This window comes from Hippopotamus amphibius, chromosome 12 (genome assembly GCF_030028045.1).
Source record: "Hippopotamus amphibius kiboko isolate mHipAmp2 chromosome 12, mHipAmp2.hap2, whole genome shotgun sequence".
NCBI classification, from domain to species: Eukaryota; Metazoa; Chordata; class Mammalia; order Artiodactyla; family Hippopotamidae; genus Hippopotamus; species Hippopotamus amphibius.
In genome coordinates this window covers 6201095-6221528 of record NC_080197.1, presented here as the reverse complement: position 1 = coordinate 6221528, position 20434 = coordinate 6201095, and the positions used below count along the sequence as shown (strand labels likewise).

Sequence of the window (20434 nt, the reverse complement as noted above, 5' to 3'; positions counted from 1 at the left end):
GTGGAGCCAATGGCCCGCCGTGCTCTCCGGATCTGACTTTTGTCCGTGAGGCAGCAGCCCCTTGGCGTCAGGGTTGTCGCGTAGGAGATAAAGTCGGAGGAGGCGAACGACTCTCTAGAGCGCGCCCGTAAGTAAGATGGCGAGAAGGGCAGGATAGTGGGGCCGATCGATAGCGCAGCGCTCGGCGCGACGCCCTTTGCGCGTGCGCAATGAACGTGCGCCCGGAGCGATCGATCAGGCAGGATTCGCGCCTCCATTTTTCTAGGAGAGAGCGGGAGACCGAGAGAGCACGGCGAGCAGGTGTGGGAGACCCCGGGGTGCGTGGCGTGACCGGGGCGGTCGGCTGGCGCCTTTGAGGGGCCACGGGAAAGACCGGGGCAAGGCGGGAAGGGTCAGCAGTGAGCGGGGCGGCGTGCACCCTGGGTTGCCAGGCTGGGCTTGCCCTGCCCCTCTTCCTCAGAGGCCTCGCTGCCGCCCGCCCTCCATCCTCCGTTGGCCTCTAGTCTGGGTCGCAGCGGAGCGTACGGTGAGGGGGCGTCTGTGTTCCCGCCCTGGTTCTCCTCCCAGCTCCGGGCACCGCCAGTCCTGGGCTGGGCTCTTCCTGTCTTGGGGCCGCAGCCCCTTCGCCTGCATATGGTGGGTGGTAATTAGGCGCTTTCTAGCCCAGCAAGCGAACGTTCTTTGGGCATTGAGAAGCGGGGGCCCGTCCTCACTTTTTCGTATTTTAATCTCTTGATAGCCCCATGATGCGCTTGGCACGAGTGAAGGTTGGGGTGGTGGTCAGGCTCTGGGCTCCGGCGTGAGCATTACTGGTGGCCGCGATACCCTTGGACGAGTTACGCAGCTCCATTTTACTTGCAGTGTTTCCTAACCATCTTTGAGAGGGTTTCATCATCTCTGTCGTGTCCTAGTGTTGTCTACACAAGTATAGATTTATCTGTATTTGGTTCACAGCCACCAGTACAGCACAGTAAGAGCTCGGGCTCTGGGTGAGGATCCAGGCTCCACCATTTACAAGCTGTGGGATCCTGGATGAGTTAACCTTTCTGGACCTCTGGTTGCCCACCTCTAAAATGGGATTAGCTGAGGGTTGAATGAGGTAATGCATGTTAGTTGCTTACACCATGTGTGTTATGTGCTGTACTGAATGATTAATGAATTTTAGCTAGTTTATCATTAAGTTTTTAAGGAGCAGTACAGGCAGTGATTAGGAGCAACAGTCTCTAGAGTCTAACCACCTGGCTTCTAATCCCGGTTCCTCCAGGCACTGGTTCTGAGACCCTGGGCAAGTTATCTCTCCTCCTCACCTGGAAACAAGATTAGTGGACCTCCTTTATAGGATGTTGAGGATTAAGATGAAACATGGTAAACACTCAGTAAATGTTGGCTGTTCTTATCATCAGTAGCCTCAGTAATTCTCCAGAGGGCATTTTGTAGTTAAAAACATTGTCCCCCACCCCTTTCCTACAACACCTCCCACTTTCAGAATCCCCCCTGTGAAGTACAGTAGTACCAGCAGGTACTGCTGTTAACTGTCCACTCGCCCCACTTCTTTCTCATAGTCTTTCTTTTCTGTCTCCTGTGCTCTGCCTTCCAGTTTTTCTTCTCTGCCACAGCTGCCTCTCTGCCTGTGACTTTTATTCTTTATTGCTGTTCCCCAGGTTCTACAGTCTTCCGATATCTGTACAGATCTACACATGTGCAGACATTGATTTTTATAATCAGATTATCTAATCATGTCCACCGGTTGGAGTTTTTGGGTTTTTTGCTGTGTGTAAACTGGAAACCATCATCTACAATTTTCTCTTTTGCTTTCTGAGGCTGAGAGTACTTAAACACTTGTAAATCAATCTAAGTGCACAATACTTCTGATTTTTACATTTTTTATACTTGTTCTGGCTGTATCCTATTTGCCAATATTTTATTAAGCAGTGCTTTCCAAAGCATTTAACAGGACCTAGTTTTCATTGCACAGTAGCTTTTTCACCCTTGTATTTTGATTTACTGTCTAAATTATGTAATGTAACGAGGTTCGTTGCCTTCAGACATGTTTTAAGAATGACCATAACTGACATTAGTAAACATGATGGAAACAGTAGGTGTCTAGACATCCAACAGTAGCAGCTGTTTTACTTATTGCAAGCATTAATCAGTGTTTTATTGACAGAAGAAATGGAAGATTCTGGGATAGCAGTAAAGAATAAAAATCACAGGTGGGTAATTTGGCAGAGGAGGAACGCTGATGAAGAGAGGTTGTCCTGTAAATATTGGCTGACATGATTTGAACCATTTCTGTGTACCACTGTGCTCAGTGCTCTACATGCACCATCTTATTTAACTTTCACTGACTTATTTAACAGCTGAGGACCCTGATCTCAGAGAAACATAGTTGCTGACCAAAAATAGTGCCGATAGAGCTGGGATTTAAGCCCGGAAAAGTCTGACCAGATTCCTGTGTTGCTTCTGTGTTTACTGGTGATCTGCCTGTCATCATCACCTGTTTTCTCCTCTTGCAGCTGGCAGGGAGATTGTCTTCCTCTTCTCCAGGATGTACAGAACCAAGGTGGGCTTGAAGGATCGCCAGCAGCTCTACAAGCTGATTATCAGCCAGCTGCTCTACGACGGCTACATCAGCATTGCTAACGGTCTCATCAATGAGATCAAGCCGCAGTCCGTCTGTGCACCCTCCGAGCAGCTCCTGCATCTCATCAAACTAGGTAACTTGTGAATGCAGATTCATTGAGCCCATGACAAGATTTCAGATGTTTTGTTTTTTTGTGTTTTGGGTTTGTTTGTTTTTTTAATTTGGCTGCGTTGGGTCTTTGTTGCTGCACTCAGGCTTTCTCTAGTTGTGATGAGCAGGGGCTGTTCTTTGTTGCGGTGCACAGGCTTCTCATTGAGGTGGCATCTCGTTGCAGGGCGTGGGCTCTAGGCACACAGGCTTCAGTAGTTGCAGTGCATGGGCTCAGTAGTTGTGGCGCATGGACTTAGTTGCTCCAAGGCATGTGGGATCTTCCCAGACAAGGGATTGAACCCGTGTCCCCTGCATTGGCAGGCAGATTCTTAACCACTGCACCACCAGGGAAGTCCTGCTTCAGATGTTTTCCGGATTATTGCCCTTTAGTTTTAGTGTCTAGTATGTATCAAGTACAGTGCTGGATACTGAAGGAGGAAGCAAAGTCCTGATTGTGAAGGTTTTGAGCTGGTTCTAGCCTCAGGATTTTTATATGAATTATTTGGAGCTTTGTGCCGTTGTATTACTGACTTTCTTCAGGTCTCAGATCAAATGTCATCTCAGAGTTCTCCTCATCTCTTCTTAAATAACCCGAACATCTTCCCCATACCTCCCCAGCTGCTCTAAAACAACAATCCCATTTCCTCCATAACAGAATCACTGTCTGAAATTTACTTTATTGTTTTGAGTTGTTTCCCACACAATCCATACCACTTGCTAAAAGATTGCAAGTTTAGTAAAGATCTTGAACCTTGTCTTATTTAACAGTGTATCCTAGTGCTTGCCTGTGTCCTGTAAAGCACTCAGTAAAACACAGAATTGCCAAACATGTTTATACCCTTTGACTTGGCAGTGTAAGTTGTTAGAATTTGCCTGAGGAAATAAAGTGAATTCCACTGAAACGCCCAGCAGTCTGGAATTGGGTATAAATGTTCTTGCCACCATAAACTTGGACCTGACAGCAGGATGTGGGTGCGCGTCTATTCCGCTGGCCTGGTGTTTATTCTGTATGCGTGAATGACCACGTAAGTCGCACCGTGTTGTATAGTGTGAATTTATTTTTGTTTTAAGAAATGAAACAACTGTGTGCATGGAGAAAGGTCCAGAAGAATTCATACACCATGTTGACAGTAATTATCTCTGGGTGATCTAATACAAGGTTACATTTATTTTTTTATTCATCTAAACATTGTTTATACCATGTATCAAGTTATTTTTCAATTTAAAATGCATTTTCTTGATAAACTTCAATTTAAACCTCAACATTCTTTCTAAGGTGTTTCACTAATATTATTACTAACAACGTATCTTTTTTTTTTAAGGTATTTGATTGATTGATTGATTGATTGATTGACTGACTTTGGCTGTGTTGGGTCTTCATTGCTGCACGCAGGCTTTCTGTAGTTGGGGTGAGCAGGGACTGCTCTTTGTTGCCATGCGCGCAGGCTTCTCATTGCAGTGGCTTCTCTTGTTGCAGAGCATGAGCTCTAGGCGCTCAGGCTTCAGTAGGTGCAGCACGCAGGCTCAGTAGTTGTGGTTCACGAGTTAGTTGCTCCGAAGCACGTGGGATCTTCCCGGACCAGGGATCATACCTGTGTCCCCTGCATTGGCAGGCAGATTCTTAACCACTGCGCCACCTGGGAAGTCCCACTAACAATATATCTGACTTAATGAGCTTCAGAGTTGCTAACAGATCTCAGCATTAAAAATACTAAAATTCAGAATGGCAACAAATGGACAATTTAACTACAGAGCTGCTTTTTTTCAGTTTCTGTATTTGTGGTTAAAATAGAAAATTTTGGAGGCAAATATCTGGGGAAATGATTTTACCTGTTGGAGCCTAACCTGCCCCAACCCATATTGCCCTACAGCGTTGTCACTGTGTGTGCACCAGGCCACAATACACAATTTTGTGCAGTGTTAAGTGTCATGCAGCTCCAAGAAGTAGTACGTTGACATTGGCAAACACCTTTTCCAGTTTGGATCCAGAACTTTGTCTTGTCCTTTTAAAATAACATTTTTTCGTGCCCTTAATTTTTATTCCTTTCAGGAATGGAAAATGATGATACTGCAGTTCAGTATGCAATTGGTCGGTCAGACACAGTTGCCCCTGGCACAGGAATTGACCTAGAGTTTGATGCAGATGTCCAGACTATGTCCCCAGAGGCTTCAGAATACGAGACATGCTATGTCACATCCCATAAAGGACCGTGTCGTGTAGCTACTTATAGTAGAGATGGGCAGTTAATAGCTACTGGATCTGCAGATGCTTCCATAAAAATACTTGACACAGAAAGAATGTTGGCCAAAAGTGCCATGCCAATAGAGGTAAGAATCCCAGTAGTCTGCTTGCTATTTGCCTTTTGTTGTTCATTCTTGCGAGAGTGAGAGCATAGTTTAAACCAGTTTTAACTTAGCCTAGTTATAGAAGGTATGCTTTGAGTCAGATGGATTTTACACTGAACTTTTTTTCTTGTTGGCTTAGGTCATGATGAACGAGACTGCACAGCAGAACATGGAAAACCACCCCGTGATTCGAACTCTTTATGACCACGTGGATGAAGTCACATGTCTCGCTTTCCACCCAACAGAGCAGATCCTCGCCTCTGGTTCAAGGGATTATACTCTTAAATTATTTGATTATTCCAAACCATCTGCAAAAAGAGCCTTCAAATACATTCAGGTTAGGAATGTTTGGAAAGGAGCTGTATGCATTTTTTCCCTTAAATACAGTGAGCTGTTGTTTGGCTCTTCTCTTCTTAAAAGTCGTCTCAGTGGTCCTCCTATAAGCAGGGAGGATGGCAGCAGGGACATGGTGCCTGCCACAGATGGCATGGCTCTCGTGCTGTCCCGCGCCCACTTCCTGTGGCCGGTCAGGACTACGGCTCACAATCCACATCACTCTTTAAAGACAAAACACAACCGACTTGTTTGAAGTGTAACTTATGGGAATTAAAAAATTATTCAGTTGAAATTCTCAGGTGTTTGATGGAAAAGCAACATTTGGTGCCCTATTTTGAATCTGCAGCTCAGAAATACTAATGTTTTAGTAGTGGCTTCCACCTCAATATTAAAGAAACTATTCTTGTGTACAAGTGGTTTATCTTTATTTGTTAATCACATGTAAATGTGTCATAAATTGGTAATATTCCATTCTGAGTTAACCCAGTGTTTATGTGTAAATAGTGCAGCTCACTTCTGTGGTCTTTGAAATAATCTCACCAGTAAATAGTTTTGGAAATCTTTGTTTAAATGATACTTTCATGTATTCCAGAAAGTTCTTTGTTCTTCTCACACCTGTCTAGTATATGGTCATTGTTTTATGGATTCTTTGCATCAGGCAAACATTTTCCACATATCTTCTGGGTTTAACTGTTCGCCACGTGGTCTCTTTCCTAACAGGAGGCAGAAATGTTGCGCTCCATCTCTTTTCATCCTTCCGGAGACTTTATACTTGTCGGGACTCAGCATCCTACTCTTCGACTTTATGATATCAACACATTTCAGTGCTTTGTCTCTTGCAATCCTCAAGATCAGCACACCGATGCCATATGTTCTGTGAATTACAATCCCAGTGCCAACATGTATGTGACTGGTAGCAAGGACGGCTGCATCAAACTGTGGGATGGCGTTTCAAATCGATGCATCACAACTTTTGAGAAAGCACATGATGGTGCTGAAGTTTGCTCAGCCATTTTTTCCAAAAATTCAAAATACATTCTGTCAAGTGGGAAAGACTCTGTAGCTAAACTTTGGGAAATATCAACAGGACGAACACTTGTCAGATACACAGGTATGTAAGAAGTTGATATGACTTCACGTTTCCAAGGCATTTTAATTTCCAGAACTCTCTTTTAGCTCCTCGAAATAGATGCACTCAATAAATCTGTGTGAATCAAACAAGAGGCAGAGCTGGAAGTAGAACCACAGTTTCTTAACTTTGCTCTTCTCAGTATGTTAACAGCTAAAATTAGATCTGATTCCATGCAAATAACACTTGAGAATTAGGTCGTCCATTTGTAGATCCATGGCCTGCTCATTTCCCACGAAAGCAGCCCAGAGAAAGTCCTCAGTAAGTGAGAGGGAAGATCTTGGCTCATGCATGAGAGAGGAGGAGTCCCCCAAAGAGACCCCAAGTGTTCTGAACCTAGATTTAAAGTGGGCCCTTCAGACAGAAACACAAAATTGTTAGTCTGATTCTCTGATTAATTCCTGTTGGTCTCTGATTGCAGCAGTTGTACCTGTGAGCTCTTTTTATGAGATCTGTTTAAATTTATCTTGTCACTAATAGCCAGTGTTGGTTTAATTATTTGATAGTAAGTATCAAAGTATAGTGTTTCATTCGTCTGTTCCTTGTAGCAGCAAAGGCTATTTGGTAGAAAATTTCAACTAGTTTCCTCTGTTGTGAGATGCTTGTGTCATACACTGACATCACCATGACCAGAACTTTAAAACTCACTAGAAAACAGCACTATATTGTAAGGGACTCTGCTGGGGTGTTAGTAAGTGAAGAAAACTGAAGAGTTAGTGACATCTGAACCACTAGGGTGCAGCATAACCTACCTTAGGTTTATCTGGTAACCAGTGAGAAAGTGCTGTGGCTTCTGTGTAGATGGTAGAGCTAGCAAGTCTTGGGAAGAGTCATTTTTGTTTTATGAATGTTTGGGATGTTTTGTGATTATGTGTGGCTGATTGGTTTGTTTTGCTAGAGAATTGGGATTTGATTTTGAAATGAGATTATACTGAATTTATATGCAGATTCCCTCTTTTTGTAATTCACAGTTTGACCCCTTCATGTCAGCACTTATGGGTCTGCTTTTCCAGTTTTAATGTTTAGTTAGAATTCATAGGGCTCTTGAAATAATGAAAGAAAGGAAAAACTATCAAGTAAACATTAGAAATTTTGATGTTAAAAGTTAATTTTGTTTATAAAAAGTAATTTTGTTTATAATAAGATTAAATGCTGGCTAGGGAAAAAATATTCATAGCATATATAATAAACATGTGTCAGACACTGGTCAGTGAACCCAAGAAGAGACGACCAGCTTCTCTGCAAACCTAAGAAATGGAAGTGGAGGTGTCTTTTCGCTCATCAGATGCCAGGAGTTTAAAAGATTGTTATCATCCAGTATTAACACACATTCCAGGAAATCACGTATTGTTAGGAGTATTGACTGGTAAAACATTTCTGAAGGGCAGCTTGGTATCATATCAAAATTTTAAATATATACATTTTTGATCTGCTGATAATATCCACTGTTAGAAATTTAACCTAAGAAGATTCCTGAGAAGCATACGCAGGCACACGTGAACAGATACGCATCCCAACACTGTCTGGAGTGGTGGGAAGTTACGTAGAACATCAGTGTCCAGAGGAAGAGTGGAGTGAATTGTTACATAGCCCTTCCCAGCATGCAGCCTTCAAAAATAAATACTTTGTTGAACATTTATATTACACCGCTGAATGGGCACTACAGCTCACTTTAATCCCTGCAACATCTTGTAGGCAGGTGCTGTGATTATCCCTACAGAGCAGAGCAGACAGTTAAGGCCTAGGGATAAGTCGTTTGCTCAAGGTCATGTCCCTAACATGTGCTTAGTCCACATCCAACACCAAAGTGTGTATGTTTGTCCAGTGAGCTGTGTTCCCTCTTTGTAGGTCTCCACCACATACTATTGCATAAAAACTGTGTGCTGTATGCTCTGATTTACAAATGTGTGTGCAATGCTCGGACATATTTGGAAAAGACATTCATCAGAGGGTTGGCTCTGGGTTTAAAATTATCAGAGTTTTTTTTAATAATTTATATAATGCTTTAAACATAAAATACGTTTTTTTTAAATTCATGGTCATAAAAAAGCTTTATGCTTCCTCTTGGAGGGTGGCTGTTCATGCATCCCAACGGTTTGAGTCCTAGGAGTTTAGTCCTGAGCAAGTCATGTGTTCTGTGCAGAGAATGTTTGCCACAGTATTACAATTGGATGCCAGCTAACTGCCTGGCAGGAAAAGAATCACTAAGTAATGGTGCTTCCAAACAGTGGATACTGTGCAGCCAGTAAAATCAGGGGAAAATATACCCAACATGAAGTTAGATAATGTGGCACCACTTTTGTATTTTTTTTGTCATTTTTATGCCTAGAAATATGTCAGAACATTAGCAGAGTTGCCTTAGGTGGTGGGCTCAAACGTGGTTTTCTTTTTCATAGTTTTTTTTTTAGAGTTTCCAGAATTGCACAATAAACGTGTATTACTTCAACAGTTTTAAAATGCAGTTTTTACATCAACAGAGCTAATGGCAAAAGTAGAACAGTCTGGGGTCTGAGATGTGAACTGGAAAGCTAGCCCTGGCACCCAGGCCCTTAACCTCTCGGTCTCTGCGCAGGCGCTGGCTTGAGCGGACGGCAGGTGCACCGGACGCAGGCCGTCTTCAACCACACGGAGGACTACGTGCTGCTACCCGACGAGAGGACCATCAGCCTCTGCTGCTGGGACTCGAGGACGGCTGAGCGCCGGAACCTGCTCTCGCTGGGCCACAACAACATCGTGCGCTGTATCGTGCACTCGCCCACCAACCCCGGCTTCATGACCTGCAGCGACGACTTCCGGGCACGATTTTGGTACCGGAGGTCGACCACGGACTAGCGCCGCCCACCTGCGTCAGATAGGGCTCTTGTCCCGAGGACTCTGCCCCTCCTTCCCCTTGTGTCCCGTCACCAACTTCAGTCGTAAGTCATTGTACCATCTTTGGCAGTTATGCTGCCGCCTCTGCGTCCTTCTGGGATTTGTACAAAAGAGTCTTTTTTTACCTTGATGGAGAATCATGGTGGAAAAAGTTGGAAACACATCTGTGCGGTTGTTCTGCACTCACTGATTATTACAGTGTGATTTTCATCGGTTTTGTAAATACAGGACTGGCTATTTCTCTTGATCATTTGAAGAAGGATGGGGTATTAAAGTGCTTTCTAGATCTCCAGTGGATCTGTCATGAGGAATGTTTACTTGGATATTTTGTCAGCTTCTGTGCCTGTTCTACATCCCCTTTGTATGTTTCCTTTCAGAATACATTTTGGCAGATAAGTAGGCATCCAGCTCTGAGAATCAAGAGTTTTATGCCATATTAAAACCATTTTGGAAAATCTATCCAGTCTACCCTAAAGTGACATCATTCTGATAATAAGGCTCAGATCTGCAGCTTTGAACACATTTTTCACTTCAGTAAAATTAATGGCCAGCATCCCCTGAAGATTTATAGGAGGTGTATCTCCCATCACATCTCGAGACCACATTATCCTTTCACAACCTAAAAGGCTTGTCTGCAGTTAGTGTATTTCTAATAAGATTATTACCGGTCTATGGGAAGCAGAAAATATATCCGACGTAATCATAGCCAGGTGAGCCCACTCTCGCTCTCAGGTGTCGCTCACCTTCACGAGTGATTATTATCAATTGATTTTGTTCTTTTGTAATTTCAAATCTTACTTTTCAGTTCCCTTCAACATAAGGCGTAACTACTCATCCTGGATGCACCCAACAGCTGTGTTCTCAGAAGATTTTTTGCAATTAACCAACTAATACAAGTTTTCTTACTCTTGAAACTTTTTAGGCAGTGACAATATTTCTGTGGATTCAACGCTAGCTAGGTCAGGGAGCCCTGAGCCCCCCTTACAGAGAGAGACTTTTGTTTATCCCCCAATACAAATACCTCATGATCTGGGTAGGAGTACCTAGAAGTATAACCTGGGGTCATTTGATAAAGATATTAAATAGATTAAAGTAATGGTTTTATGTGATAGGAATTTTTTAGTCTTCTGAAGCTTATTGTATAAAAATTCTGCTTAAGACATCATCCTTAAGGATCATTTTAACTCTTTGGTCTAAAAACCATTTTCAGCCTTCTTAACATGTTAAGTCACAGATTTTAGTTCAGATTTACAAAGAGCTATATTTTTTTGGTCCATAGTGAGATTAAATTTATTTTGTGTCCTGATTCTCCAGTATTTGAGCTTGGCCATCTGTGGGTGCTGTTTTTGTAAGACCAAAAGAAACCTACTGAATAGAAACAAGGATAATCAGTTCTACCCCCAAAATTACCAACCAAAGCTACTCATGTTTTCTGACTTTTAGGCTATGAAACTGTAAAGCAGAGGTTTAACTTTTCTGCGTGTTCTCTCTGGCACACACACTGCAATGACCACGCTGCACTCCTGATACAAGTTCCATGGGACCTTTTTAACTGTTCATGAATTTAAATGATAATGCCTACTTTTTCCAACTTTTGGAATAGTCTCAGCAATGGACTGTAGTTTCAGGATTTCTGTGTACAAGATCAAGATGTTTTTGTATGTTTCCAAAACTGACTAAATTTTTTTTTTTAAATCACAATGTTTCAAACTGGTGTAAATGCCAGGGACATTGCATGGACTTGGTTTCCTCACATCATTATTTATACCACATAACACCCTGACCTTCCGATGGTGAGTAATATCCAGGCAAGATAAGAACTTATAACTTCTATGTTATTTTTTAAAGATATGTGATTTCTAAAATAAACTTTTTGTATATAATGATAATTTAAAGCTAGTTCTTTTTCTTTTTTTGGAGCTTGCCTTGAATGTTTCTGTATTTGAACATAAGCTCTCAAACAGCAGTTGTGACTTTGGACTGATACTTTTCACTTTCAGTATTTATCTGTTTCTTTAGCTCATTCAGAGAAATCTCCCTTTTGCCTTAAGCTTTGGTTTCCCTTAGGAAAGGAGATGCCGGGGGGAGTCTGAGTCTCAGCTCTGTTGAGACACGTCATTCCTCTTCCAGGCAGTAGCTTCCTTTTCTGTGATTAAAGAGCTTTATCAAAATCATCCCCAGCATGCACTTCAATCAGTGAAGCTCCTTTTTTAAAAACACATCATGATATAAACAGAAGTGGGGGAGGAGAAAAACATTTACTTCTGGGGGAAGGCTTCTGAGAAAAGTATCAGGCCAGATGCTCTGAGAACCCTTCCAGTGCAAACCTGGATAGAATATGTTTTGAATCCCTAAGTAGATAGCTAGCAAGAAAATGAGGGAGTTTCTGAGGCAAACCCCACACAAAGCACAAATCCAGAGACTTAACAGTGACAGAGCTGCTGGTTGCACCAAGGACATCTGTAAGTCCCTTGTAGCCTGAACATTTCTGGGCTCTGAGTCTTCACAGGGTAGGAACTTTGATCAAGACCCAGAAAGAAAACCAAAAGGCACCTCCCTCAGCAAAAGGGTGAGCTTCACAAAAACCCCACCTCAGAGAGGAATCCGGCCTAACAGAGCTGGCTCAGGTTTGCGGGGAAGGGTCTGGGGTGTTGGCACAGGGTAGGGTCTTCGAGAATCCCATCCACAAGCTCTTGGTCCCTCAAGCAAGGTTGGACCAGTCCACACTACCTCTGTGGTTTGGAGAAAAGCAAGCAGAGAATTTCAAGCAACTCCAGCTGGTCATGAGCATGAGGGCCAGGCCAGCACCAGTTCTCTCTGGATGGCACATCTTAACCCCGGGCCTCCATCACTCCTCCCAGAGGAAGCGCCAAGGATCACGCGTTCCCAGGTGAATAGTAGGGAACAGCCGCTGTGATGAGAATCAGAAAGGAGTCAGGCTTAGTAGAATTAGCAGATGCACAACATGTAAGTACACAGAATGTGTCTGAAGAAGGAAAACAGTAACTAAAATGGGGCCAAGGATGAGGAGACTTCAAAAGTAACCAAGTGGATTTGAACAACAACAAAAACTAGAATACATTCAGCACGTCTATAGCTTTCAGCCCTCATGTTTTTGCCCTTTTTCTGGAGGCTTCGCCTTTGCCTTCCTACCTCCTTAGAGGGTGTTTTCATCTATGAAGCCTCTTTCCCAGTCATTTTCTGGCCCCTTTACTCTTCCCTTCCTAACTGTTTACCCCACAGTGATTACTGGCCCGTTGCCTCATTTCCTGTTCTGGTGTTTCTCGATCCCATCTGCATTCAGCCTTTTCTCCAGTTTTACGCCCCGTCTCCACCTGCCGCGTTTCCTTTGCATCCTTTTTTTCAAGTCTTGCTGTGATTCCTTTTCCCTCTCAACCTTGGGATCAAAATTCAGGCTGTGAAGTTGAGTTCTCACTAATAATTATAGTAGCTATAGAATCCCAGTCCTTCCTGTATTATTTCTATACTAGGGATAAATTTATTGGCAATTTGTGAAATCCTACTTTGACCGAAGGAGTTATTTTGAGTTACCTTTATGAGGTTAAAATCTGCCAGATAATCAGGTGATTTTAAAGCAGCACAGCCTGAAATATCCTGCCAGGCCTTTAATGCTTTGGATGTTCTGAGTCTGGTATTCGGCTGGACTTTAATTAAAGTTAGGTGCTGAACTACCACTCACGGAGCTGAATGGCTGAAAGTCCACACAAAACAATATAAAAGCATACTGTTTTACTGTACTGAAAAACAGTTCAGTACACAAAAGCCATCTGCCTTCTTGCTTATTTATTGGGAGCTAAGGAAGAGATCTGTCTCCCTAGGTTCCAACAAGAAAATCGATTTAAAATACTGTTCTCGGAATGTATGGATACCAAGGGGGAAAGCGGTGGGGTGGGAGGAATTGGGAGACTGGGAATGACACATATACATTATTGATACTGTGTATACAATAGACAACTGATGGGAACCTACTGTATAGCACAGGGAACTCTACCTAATGCACTGTGGTGACCTAAATGGGAGGGAAGTCCAAAAGGGAGGGGAGATCTGTATGTGTGTGGCTGATTCATTTTGTTGTGCACTGGAGGCTAACACAACATTGTAAGGCAACCATACTCCAATAAAAATTAATTAAAAAAAAAAATACTGTTCTCGGGAATTCCCTGGTGGTCCAGTGGTCACGACAGGACTCCCCTTTCACTGCCGAGGGCTCAGGTTCGATCCCTGGTTGGGGAACTAACATCCCGCATGCCTAAAAGAAAACACAAAACAAAACCAAAACTGTTCTCAGTGGTATATTAGTTAAGAGAAGAGGGGGAAGTTACCTTATTAGAGGCTCCCTCACTTGGTTCTTTTGAATTCTAGCTGTTTCAACCTTCTGTCTGCAGGATATTGCGAAAGCCACCCAATTTCCTAGAATGATCAACTCTCGCAATATTTGTGCACGTAAGAGACTCATTTGCCTTGCGATGTAAATATGAATGGATTGCAGTAAAATGTCTACAGCCTTTCATTCAGAAAAATCATAGCAGGATCAAATAGGAACCTGAGAAGTCAAGCCCCTCGTTCACAAAATACTATGCTAAATATCTATGCAGGGGTGAGTGTTTAATTTCAGGGCCAAATTCTATTACTTTTGTGTCTTGTTTTTTGGTTCAGATTATTTTTCCTTAATAAAAGACATGCAAATTACAGCATTCTAATCTGTATAGGGACCTTTGAGGTCAGCCCTTCAGTATAGGGAAGAATTACTGTCTGGAGTTTGCCAGGGTGATGGGAACCGTTCAAACTTGAGTTGGTGTCAAATCTGTCCATTGTCTTTTTTCAAGAGACTTGGGTTCAGATTCTCTCTCTGTTCATCACTGTGTGACCTTGGCCAAGTTTGTCCATCCTTTCTTTTTACTTTTTTTGAAATATATACAAAAGTCAGTAATACAGTAGAAATAATGGTTGCCAGGGCCAGGGGGGCGGGGGGGAGGGCGGAGAGGAGAACAAGGAGTGACTGCGGATGGGCACAGGCTTTCTCATTGGGGTGATGAAAATGTTCTGGAATTAGTGGTGATGGTTGCACAACTCAATATACTAAAAAACACTGAATCGTACTTTTGTGGCATGTGAATTATATCTTAATAAAGCTGTTATTTTTTTAATTCAATATCAGCCGTACAGTACAATGAATCCCCATGGACCCATCACTCAGACTCCCCACTTTGCAACTCACACCCAATATTGTTCTCCCTACTCCTCTCCACTTCCCCCTGAATTGTTTTCAATTTTCAAATTTTATCTGTAAATATTTCAGTATATATCTCTGAGCAATAAGGACTTTTAAAAATGTAATCATAACATCATTCCGTCTCAATATATATACGGAAGCATATACAAAATTTCAGATTAATAAATTCCCACTCTGGAAACATGAACCTCAGCCTCAGCTGGACGGTGCTTGCATGTTCCTCACCCAGGGTGCTCCATGGTTCACGGCCACCGACACAGAGGAGCTGGTAGAGCTAGAAGGAACAGCAGGAGGGAAGAGACACACTCAAGAGAAATGTCCAGATTCACGTTTCTCAACATGGAAATCACCTGCTATTTTGCAGCAGCCTTTCCTCACAAATACCACCTGTTCTATGCACTGCAGTAGTAGATTTGTCTCACCTGTAAAGACAAACAGGGTGAAATACTTCTGTTAGTCCAGGCTCTATACTGCTCTGCCCCTGCGTCTCGTACCTTGCCTTCCTCGTGAAGCCTTCCCTAAATTAGTTCCCCTTCTCCCATCTCTGTCCTCCTCTCTATTCACCTCCACCTTGAATTTGTTGCCAAGTCAGGTTGGGATCCTTCTGTGTGATCCCTGTTCCCTCCCTGTTATCTGCTCCCATCAACAACATGTCAATTACTTGGCCCTGGAAGTTAACATCCAATAACGGTAACAATTTAAAATATAGATTGTTGGGGCTTCCCTGGTGGTGCTGTGGCTAAGACTCTGAGCTCCCAGTGCAGGGGGGCCAGGTTCAATCCCTGGTCAAGGAACTAGATCCCACATGCTGCAACTAAGAATTCGAATGCTGCAACTAAAAGATCCCACATGCTGCAACTGGGTTCACACACCGCAACTAAAATTCCCACGTGCTGCAACTAAGACATGACGTGGCTAAATAAATAAATATTTTAAAAAATAAAATATAAATTGTCTCAGCCAGAAATCAACTATTTCCACCCACAAATTCTTTCTGGTGCTCAGACTTACAGGGGCTACACACAGGACAACCAGCAGACAAGAAAGTAAGTGCTATAATCGCAGGAGAGTGATGAGAGAGGCAGCTCACTGGAGATGGAATCTGAGCCCGGCTCGGAAGGACGGATACCAGTTTGTTATGTGAAATAAAAGTGCGAACATGCCTAGCAAGGAATCTGCTCCCCTGTAGGTCTTCCCTGGGTAGTTAGTCCAAATTTAAGGAAAGTGGAAAGACTTAACAAGTCATCCTGAGCTGAGTGAACTAGTGTTGTGGTGTCAAGTGGGTGGGTCGGTGAGATCTGAGAGGGAATGTAATTGTACTGGTTAGCGCTCAGCAGAGCCCTGCTGCAGGGGGCTGGGCACGGGGGGCAGAGCAGGGGGAAGTGTGCACATGATGGGAAGAGATGTGGGACGAGGTCCCTTGGGCACCCTCTGGACTCTGTCTGTGGCTGTTGCAGGGCCAGTTTTAGGGGGCAGGAAGGAAGAAACTTTGACCACTATCACAAATTTGTCCTGGCAGCCTCTAATCCGAGAAATAAGCTTGGTCTGTCCAGTGGGAGTCGTTTCACGACGTCCAAGGGATGAGAATGCCGTGCATTCATACACTCAGCTTTTCAAAGTAGGAACTTTACCCCATAAAGCAGAAGACTGGTTTTTTTTTTTCCCCTTTTGCGGTTTCTCGTAGCAAATGTGTGACAATCTCTACTTATAGACGTCACGCATTGAGGAGTGAGCGTGGCCTGGATTTCTGGTCTCCCCTCCTTCATTCCTTTTCTTCTGTCCTTTCCAGAAAGTTTGCCTGCTGGGGGAATCATTCTGACAGTTTCCTGTGCTGTCAGATAGCTCCATAGAATTCGGTTTCTGAGAACCAGCCAGAGGCATGCAGTGACATTGCGGAACCGCCTCTGAAGTTGGAGATATCAGCCGTGAGCTCAAAGGAGCCGTTTCACACCAGCAACATGAAAGGAGCCGGCATCACGGACGGGGCGCCCAAGGTGAGTGGCGGGGCTTTCTGGGGGCAGGAGACGGAGTCTGTTTTAGCTAAGGACAGCAGCCGATTTCAGTACTGAGTTTCTGATGAAGTCAAAGATAAATACCAGTAACATGTAAGTTTGAGAGGGGAAGGTTTCATGTTTAAATGCAGAAAATATATGTGCAGGAAAGCTCCTGATCAGTCTGACTCAGAGCTGGATGCAAATGTCTTTCTACCAAAACCCAGTTTACGCGGTTGATAACGCACACGCAACCCATCACTTTGTGTCCATTCATCTTCTAACAAACTTCTGAGCAAGACACTGGTCTCTGCCCAGCCCTGAGCCCTCAGCGGGCCTTCCTCGTGCTGTTTTCAGGCTACCTTCTGTACCAATATGCATGAGCGGAGCTCATGTCTGGGACAGGAATCAAAAAGGATTTGCTATTTAGAAAGTTGAAGTGGCGGCTAAAAAAAAATTGCTCGGACACAAGGAAAGTGAAGGTCAGGCTTATTTTGCTACATCTTTTTAAGATTTTAAGTAAAATAGGAAAAATAAGTGAAGCAATTATGAAATGGGGAGCTTGCTTATATGATTAAATATGTGTTATTTATTATTACAATAATAATAATAGGTGTCACTGGTGAAATGTGCGGCTGAATAACCCATGACAGCGTCTCTTATGTAGATTGTATGTAAATATCTTAGCTGCCCTAGAATTTTGTACCTATTTTCTTTGAAAAATTTTAAACCATTAGGAAAAGAGAAAAAAATATTCAGTAAACCTGTGCATCTCCTTTACCTAGATTCACCCATTCCTGGCAATTTGTCACATTTGCGTGCATCTATTTGTATATATTTAGACACTGGCTACATTCACATTTTCCAAAAAGTCAGAAATATCCTTTCTAGCTTTTTTTGGCTCTTATTATTTCTTTGTGTGTTTCTTTTTCCAACCCAGGACTCATTCCAGGATCACACATTTTGTTTGTTAGGTCTCTGTCATCCTTAATCTAGAATAACGCACTACTTTTTATTTCTTTCATAAGATTGACATTTTCTATGAATATCCAGATATTTTTATGATTCAGACTTTTTTTTTATGGGCCACTTATTCTGCCCAATTTCTATAGCACTTTACATTGTGTAATTAACATGTATATATACATATAACATATATTTGACAGTCCCAGCATCCCCATGAATTTCTTTTTTTTAAAGATTTATTTTATTATTTATTTATTTATTTATTTATTTTATTTTTGGCTGCATTGGGTCCTTGTTGCTGTACACAGGCTTTCTCCAGTTGTGGAGAGTGGGGGCTACTCTTCACTGTGGTGCAGGGGTTTCTCATTGTGGTGGAGTCTCTTGTTGTGGAGCACAGGCTCCAGGAGTGTGGGCTTCAGTAGTTGCAGCATGTGGGCTCATTCGCTGTGGCTTGCGGACTCTAGAGCATAGGCTCAGTAGTTGTTGCTTAGTTGCTCTGAGGCATGTGGGATCTTCCCGGCTCAGGGCTTGAACCCGTGTCCCCTGCATTGGCAGGTGGATTCTTAATCACTGCACCACCAGTCAAGCCCCCCCCATGATTTTCTGTTATCAGTATTATGAAGATAACAACAGCTGACCCTTACTGACTGTCCATCTGTCAGGCTAGTTGCTGAGCGCTCTTCTTGCTTTTTCTCATTACATCCTCTCGACATCTCCATAAGGTAGACGTGTTACTCTTATCCCCATTTTACAGATGAGGAAAGTAGGGTTTATTGACTTGCCAAGGTCATTCACTAGTAAGTAGAATATCAGAAGCCAAACCCAGAGAGACTGGCCCAGAGCCCCAGCTCTTAACCAGTTCCCTAGATGCTAACCCTTAGGCCAGGGGTCTACACTCTTTTCATAAAGACCCAGATAGTATTTTATGCCTTGTGGGCCACCTCTGATATCTGGTGCATATTCTTGTTTTTATTTTTTATTTTTTGGCCATGCCACAGCTTGTGGGATCTTAGTTCCCTGACCAGGGTTTGAACCCGTGCCCCCTGCCATGGAAGCTCAAAGTCCTAACCACTGGACCGCAGGGAAGCCCCTCTGGTGCATATTCTTTTTGGTTTTTACAACCCTTTAAAAAAAATGAAATCCTTCTTAACTCTTGGACTGTTCATGCGGATTTGGTCCAAAGGCCCTAGTTTCCCGACCCACGTCTTAGATGAATGACATCTCAGCTCCTACGGATGCCCCCCCCCCACTCACACCCAGTAACGGCGGCACCAGGGCAAGGACCCCAGTCTTCCACTCCTAGTCCAGAGGCAACCTCAGTTCATGCTTTCTTAGGTATCCCTACAGAACTGCCATCGCACATACAAGATAATATGCTTTTTTTTATAAAGGTTTTACAAGAATAGGAGCAGTAACTAAACAACTGTTGAGCTTCTTGTCTTTTACAGCAAACAGTACATATTAGACCTCCATCTGTTTTAGCACCATGGATCTACCTCAGTATTTTCAATCCCTACATTGTGGTTTAGGTGCTTTAGATTAAATGGTAACACAGTGTTTGAAGGGGTCACACCATGTGAGTGGTTCTCAGCATTGGTGCATCTGACTTTAAAGCAGCCCTGACTTTCACTCGAGGCACCCAGACTCCTTTCATGCCCTGACGCCAGCCTGCGTACATCGGGTGGTGAACAGTGCCTGCCCTCTCAGGCTCATCCCCGGTGCTGCTGCTTGGCAACCAACCAAGAGCAACCCGTTGGTAGAATGTCACCTTTGTTCACAGCAGATTTTGTGTAATTGTCTGACTTTTACTAGGTTTCCCCAAACTGTCTTCCAAAATGAAGAGAAAACTGAAAAATAAACATGATGATGTTAGAGCTAGGATATACTGGCCTCAAAGTGTAATTGCAAAAGGTAGAGACTGTTATGCATTGCCAAGGTGGTAAATCCAGCATCGTGTGGGACTGTAGCTGACCAACTCCATGTTCAACTCCATTCAAGAAATGCTAGAAAATTAGGTCTAAAAGACAAGGTGAATAAGTGGTTTTATTCTATGTAAGTCCTTGCTTTGGATTTCTGGTTGCTTTAAAAGTGCCTTATTTATGAAAACAGAGTCTGTATGTATTTTAGTGATTTGGTCCTGTTTGTTGCAAATTGTGTTTACTTCTGAGTGTGTGTGTGTGTGTACATGTGTGCTTGCATGTGTCCACACCATTAGGGGTGATGCTGAAAATAGCATCTTTGTGCACAGGCATTTCTGTCTCCCTGGAGTGAATGTCCAGGAATCGAAAGAGGAATCCTGGGTCAAATAAGCATGGTATTTGTTTTCCATCACTTTCTGAGAACTTCTAAAATTTGAAAACCTACTTTCCATAGTATTTTCTCTACAATCTATATTTTCTCTCTTTTATGATTAGGGCTGTAGGCTGTTTGCTCACTTGGTTTTCTGAAGGGAGTTTTCAAACAGGTATTTTTATTGTGTTACTAAAGGGTGGATGGTCCAGAGATCAAAATAAAATTTATGTTTTAAGAACGTTTAAACGTCCTGAAATGTTCTCAACATTTCAGATTCGGCTTCAATTTAAAAGCAAATGGTCCTGTTCCATCTCAGCTCTGAGTGGGATGGTTTTAGATTCAGTCAAGAAGGGGCTAGGTAAAGACGTAGAAATTTTTTAAAAAAACCACCAACACTCTCAGGGTTGATTTAGACCCTAACAGGCTGCAGTGACATCAGATGCATCTGCCGCTTGCTGAGACTCTGCTGCTGTGGTGCTTCTGGGCAAGAATGCCCAGTGAGGCTTCATTTGTGA

The 20434-nt window shown here is 43.0% G+C and overlaps 2 protein-coding genes across 7 annotated transcripts in view; both read left to right on the top strand.

Annotated features, from left to right (window-relative positions):
- The first annotated feature begins 1 nt into the window (after position 1).
- Positions 2 to 11305, top strand: CSTF1 (cleavage stimulation factor subunit 1). Of its 6 annotated transcripts, none has more exons than XM_057701903.1 (7): positions 12 to 127; positions 955 to 1099; positions 2517 to 2717; positions 4785 to 5062; positions 5220 to 5417; positions 6137 to 6527; positions 9118 to 11305. In XM_057701903.1, exons 3-7 carry the CDS (start codon positions 2549 to 2551, stop codon positions 9375 to 9377), a joined length of 1296 nt encoding a protein of 431 aa, XP_057557886.1. In that variant the 5' UTR covers positions 12 to 127; positions 955 to 1099; positions 2517 to 2548; the 3' UTR covers positions 9378 to 11305. The 6 variants fall into 6 exon arrangements, with proteins under 6 accessions (XP_057557883.1, XP_057557886.1, XP_057557882.1 ...); XM_057701905.1 differs by lacking the exon at positions 12 to 127 and adding an exon at positions 254 to 300; XM_057701900.1 differs by lacking the exon at positions 955 to 1099 and having other exon boundaries at positions 2 to 127.
- A 5296-nt stretch (positions 11306 to 16601) lies between these two features.
- CASS4 (Cas scaffold protein family member 4) overlaps positions 16602 to 20434 on the top strand; it is a 37112-nt gene continuing 33279 nt past the window's right edge. The window contains exon 1 of the mRNA XM_057703659.1: positions 16602 to 16664. Coding sequence (XP_057559642.1) covers positions 16629 to 16664 — 36 coding nt within the window. The 5' untranslated portion in view covers positions 16602 to 16628. The remainder of the gene's footprint in view (positions 16665 to 20434) is intronic.

What these genes read in the sequence shown, in the direction of transcription:
- CSTF1 (XM_057701899.1), top strand. Translation starts at nt 210, where the DNA reads ATGAACGTGCGCCCGGAGCGATCGATCAGGCAGGATTCGCGCCTCCAT. An exon ending in CGAGAGAGCACGGCGAGCAG is followed by an intron (nt 301 to 2,516) that starts GTGTGGGAGACC and finishes CTCCTCTTGCAG; the next exon opens with CTGGCAGGGAGATTGTCTTC. An exon ending in CCTGCATCTCATCAAACTAG is followed by an intron (nt 2,718 to 4,784) that starts GTAACTTGTGAA and finishes TATTCCTTTCAG; the next exon opens with GAATGGAAAATGATGATACT.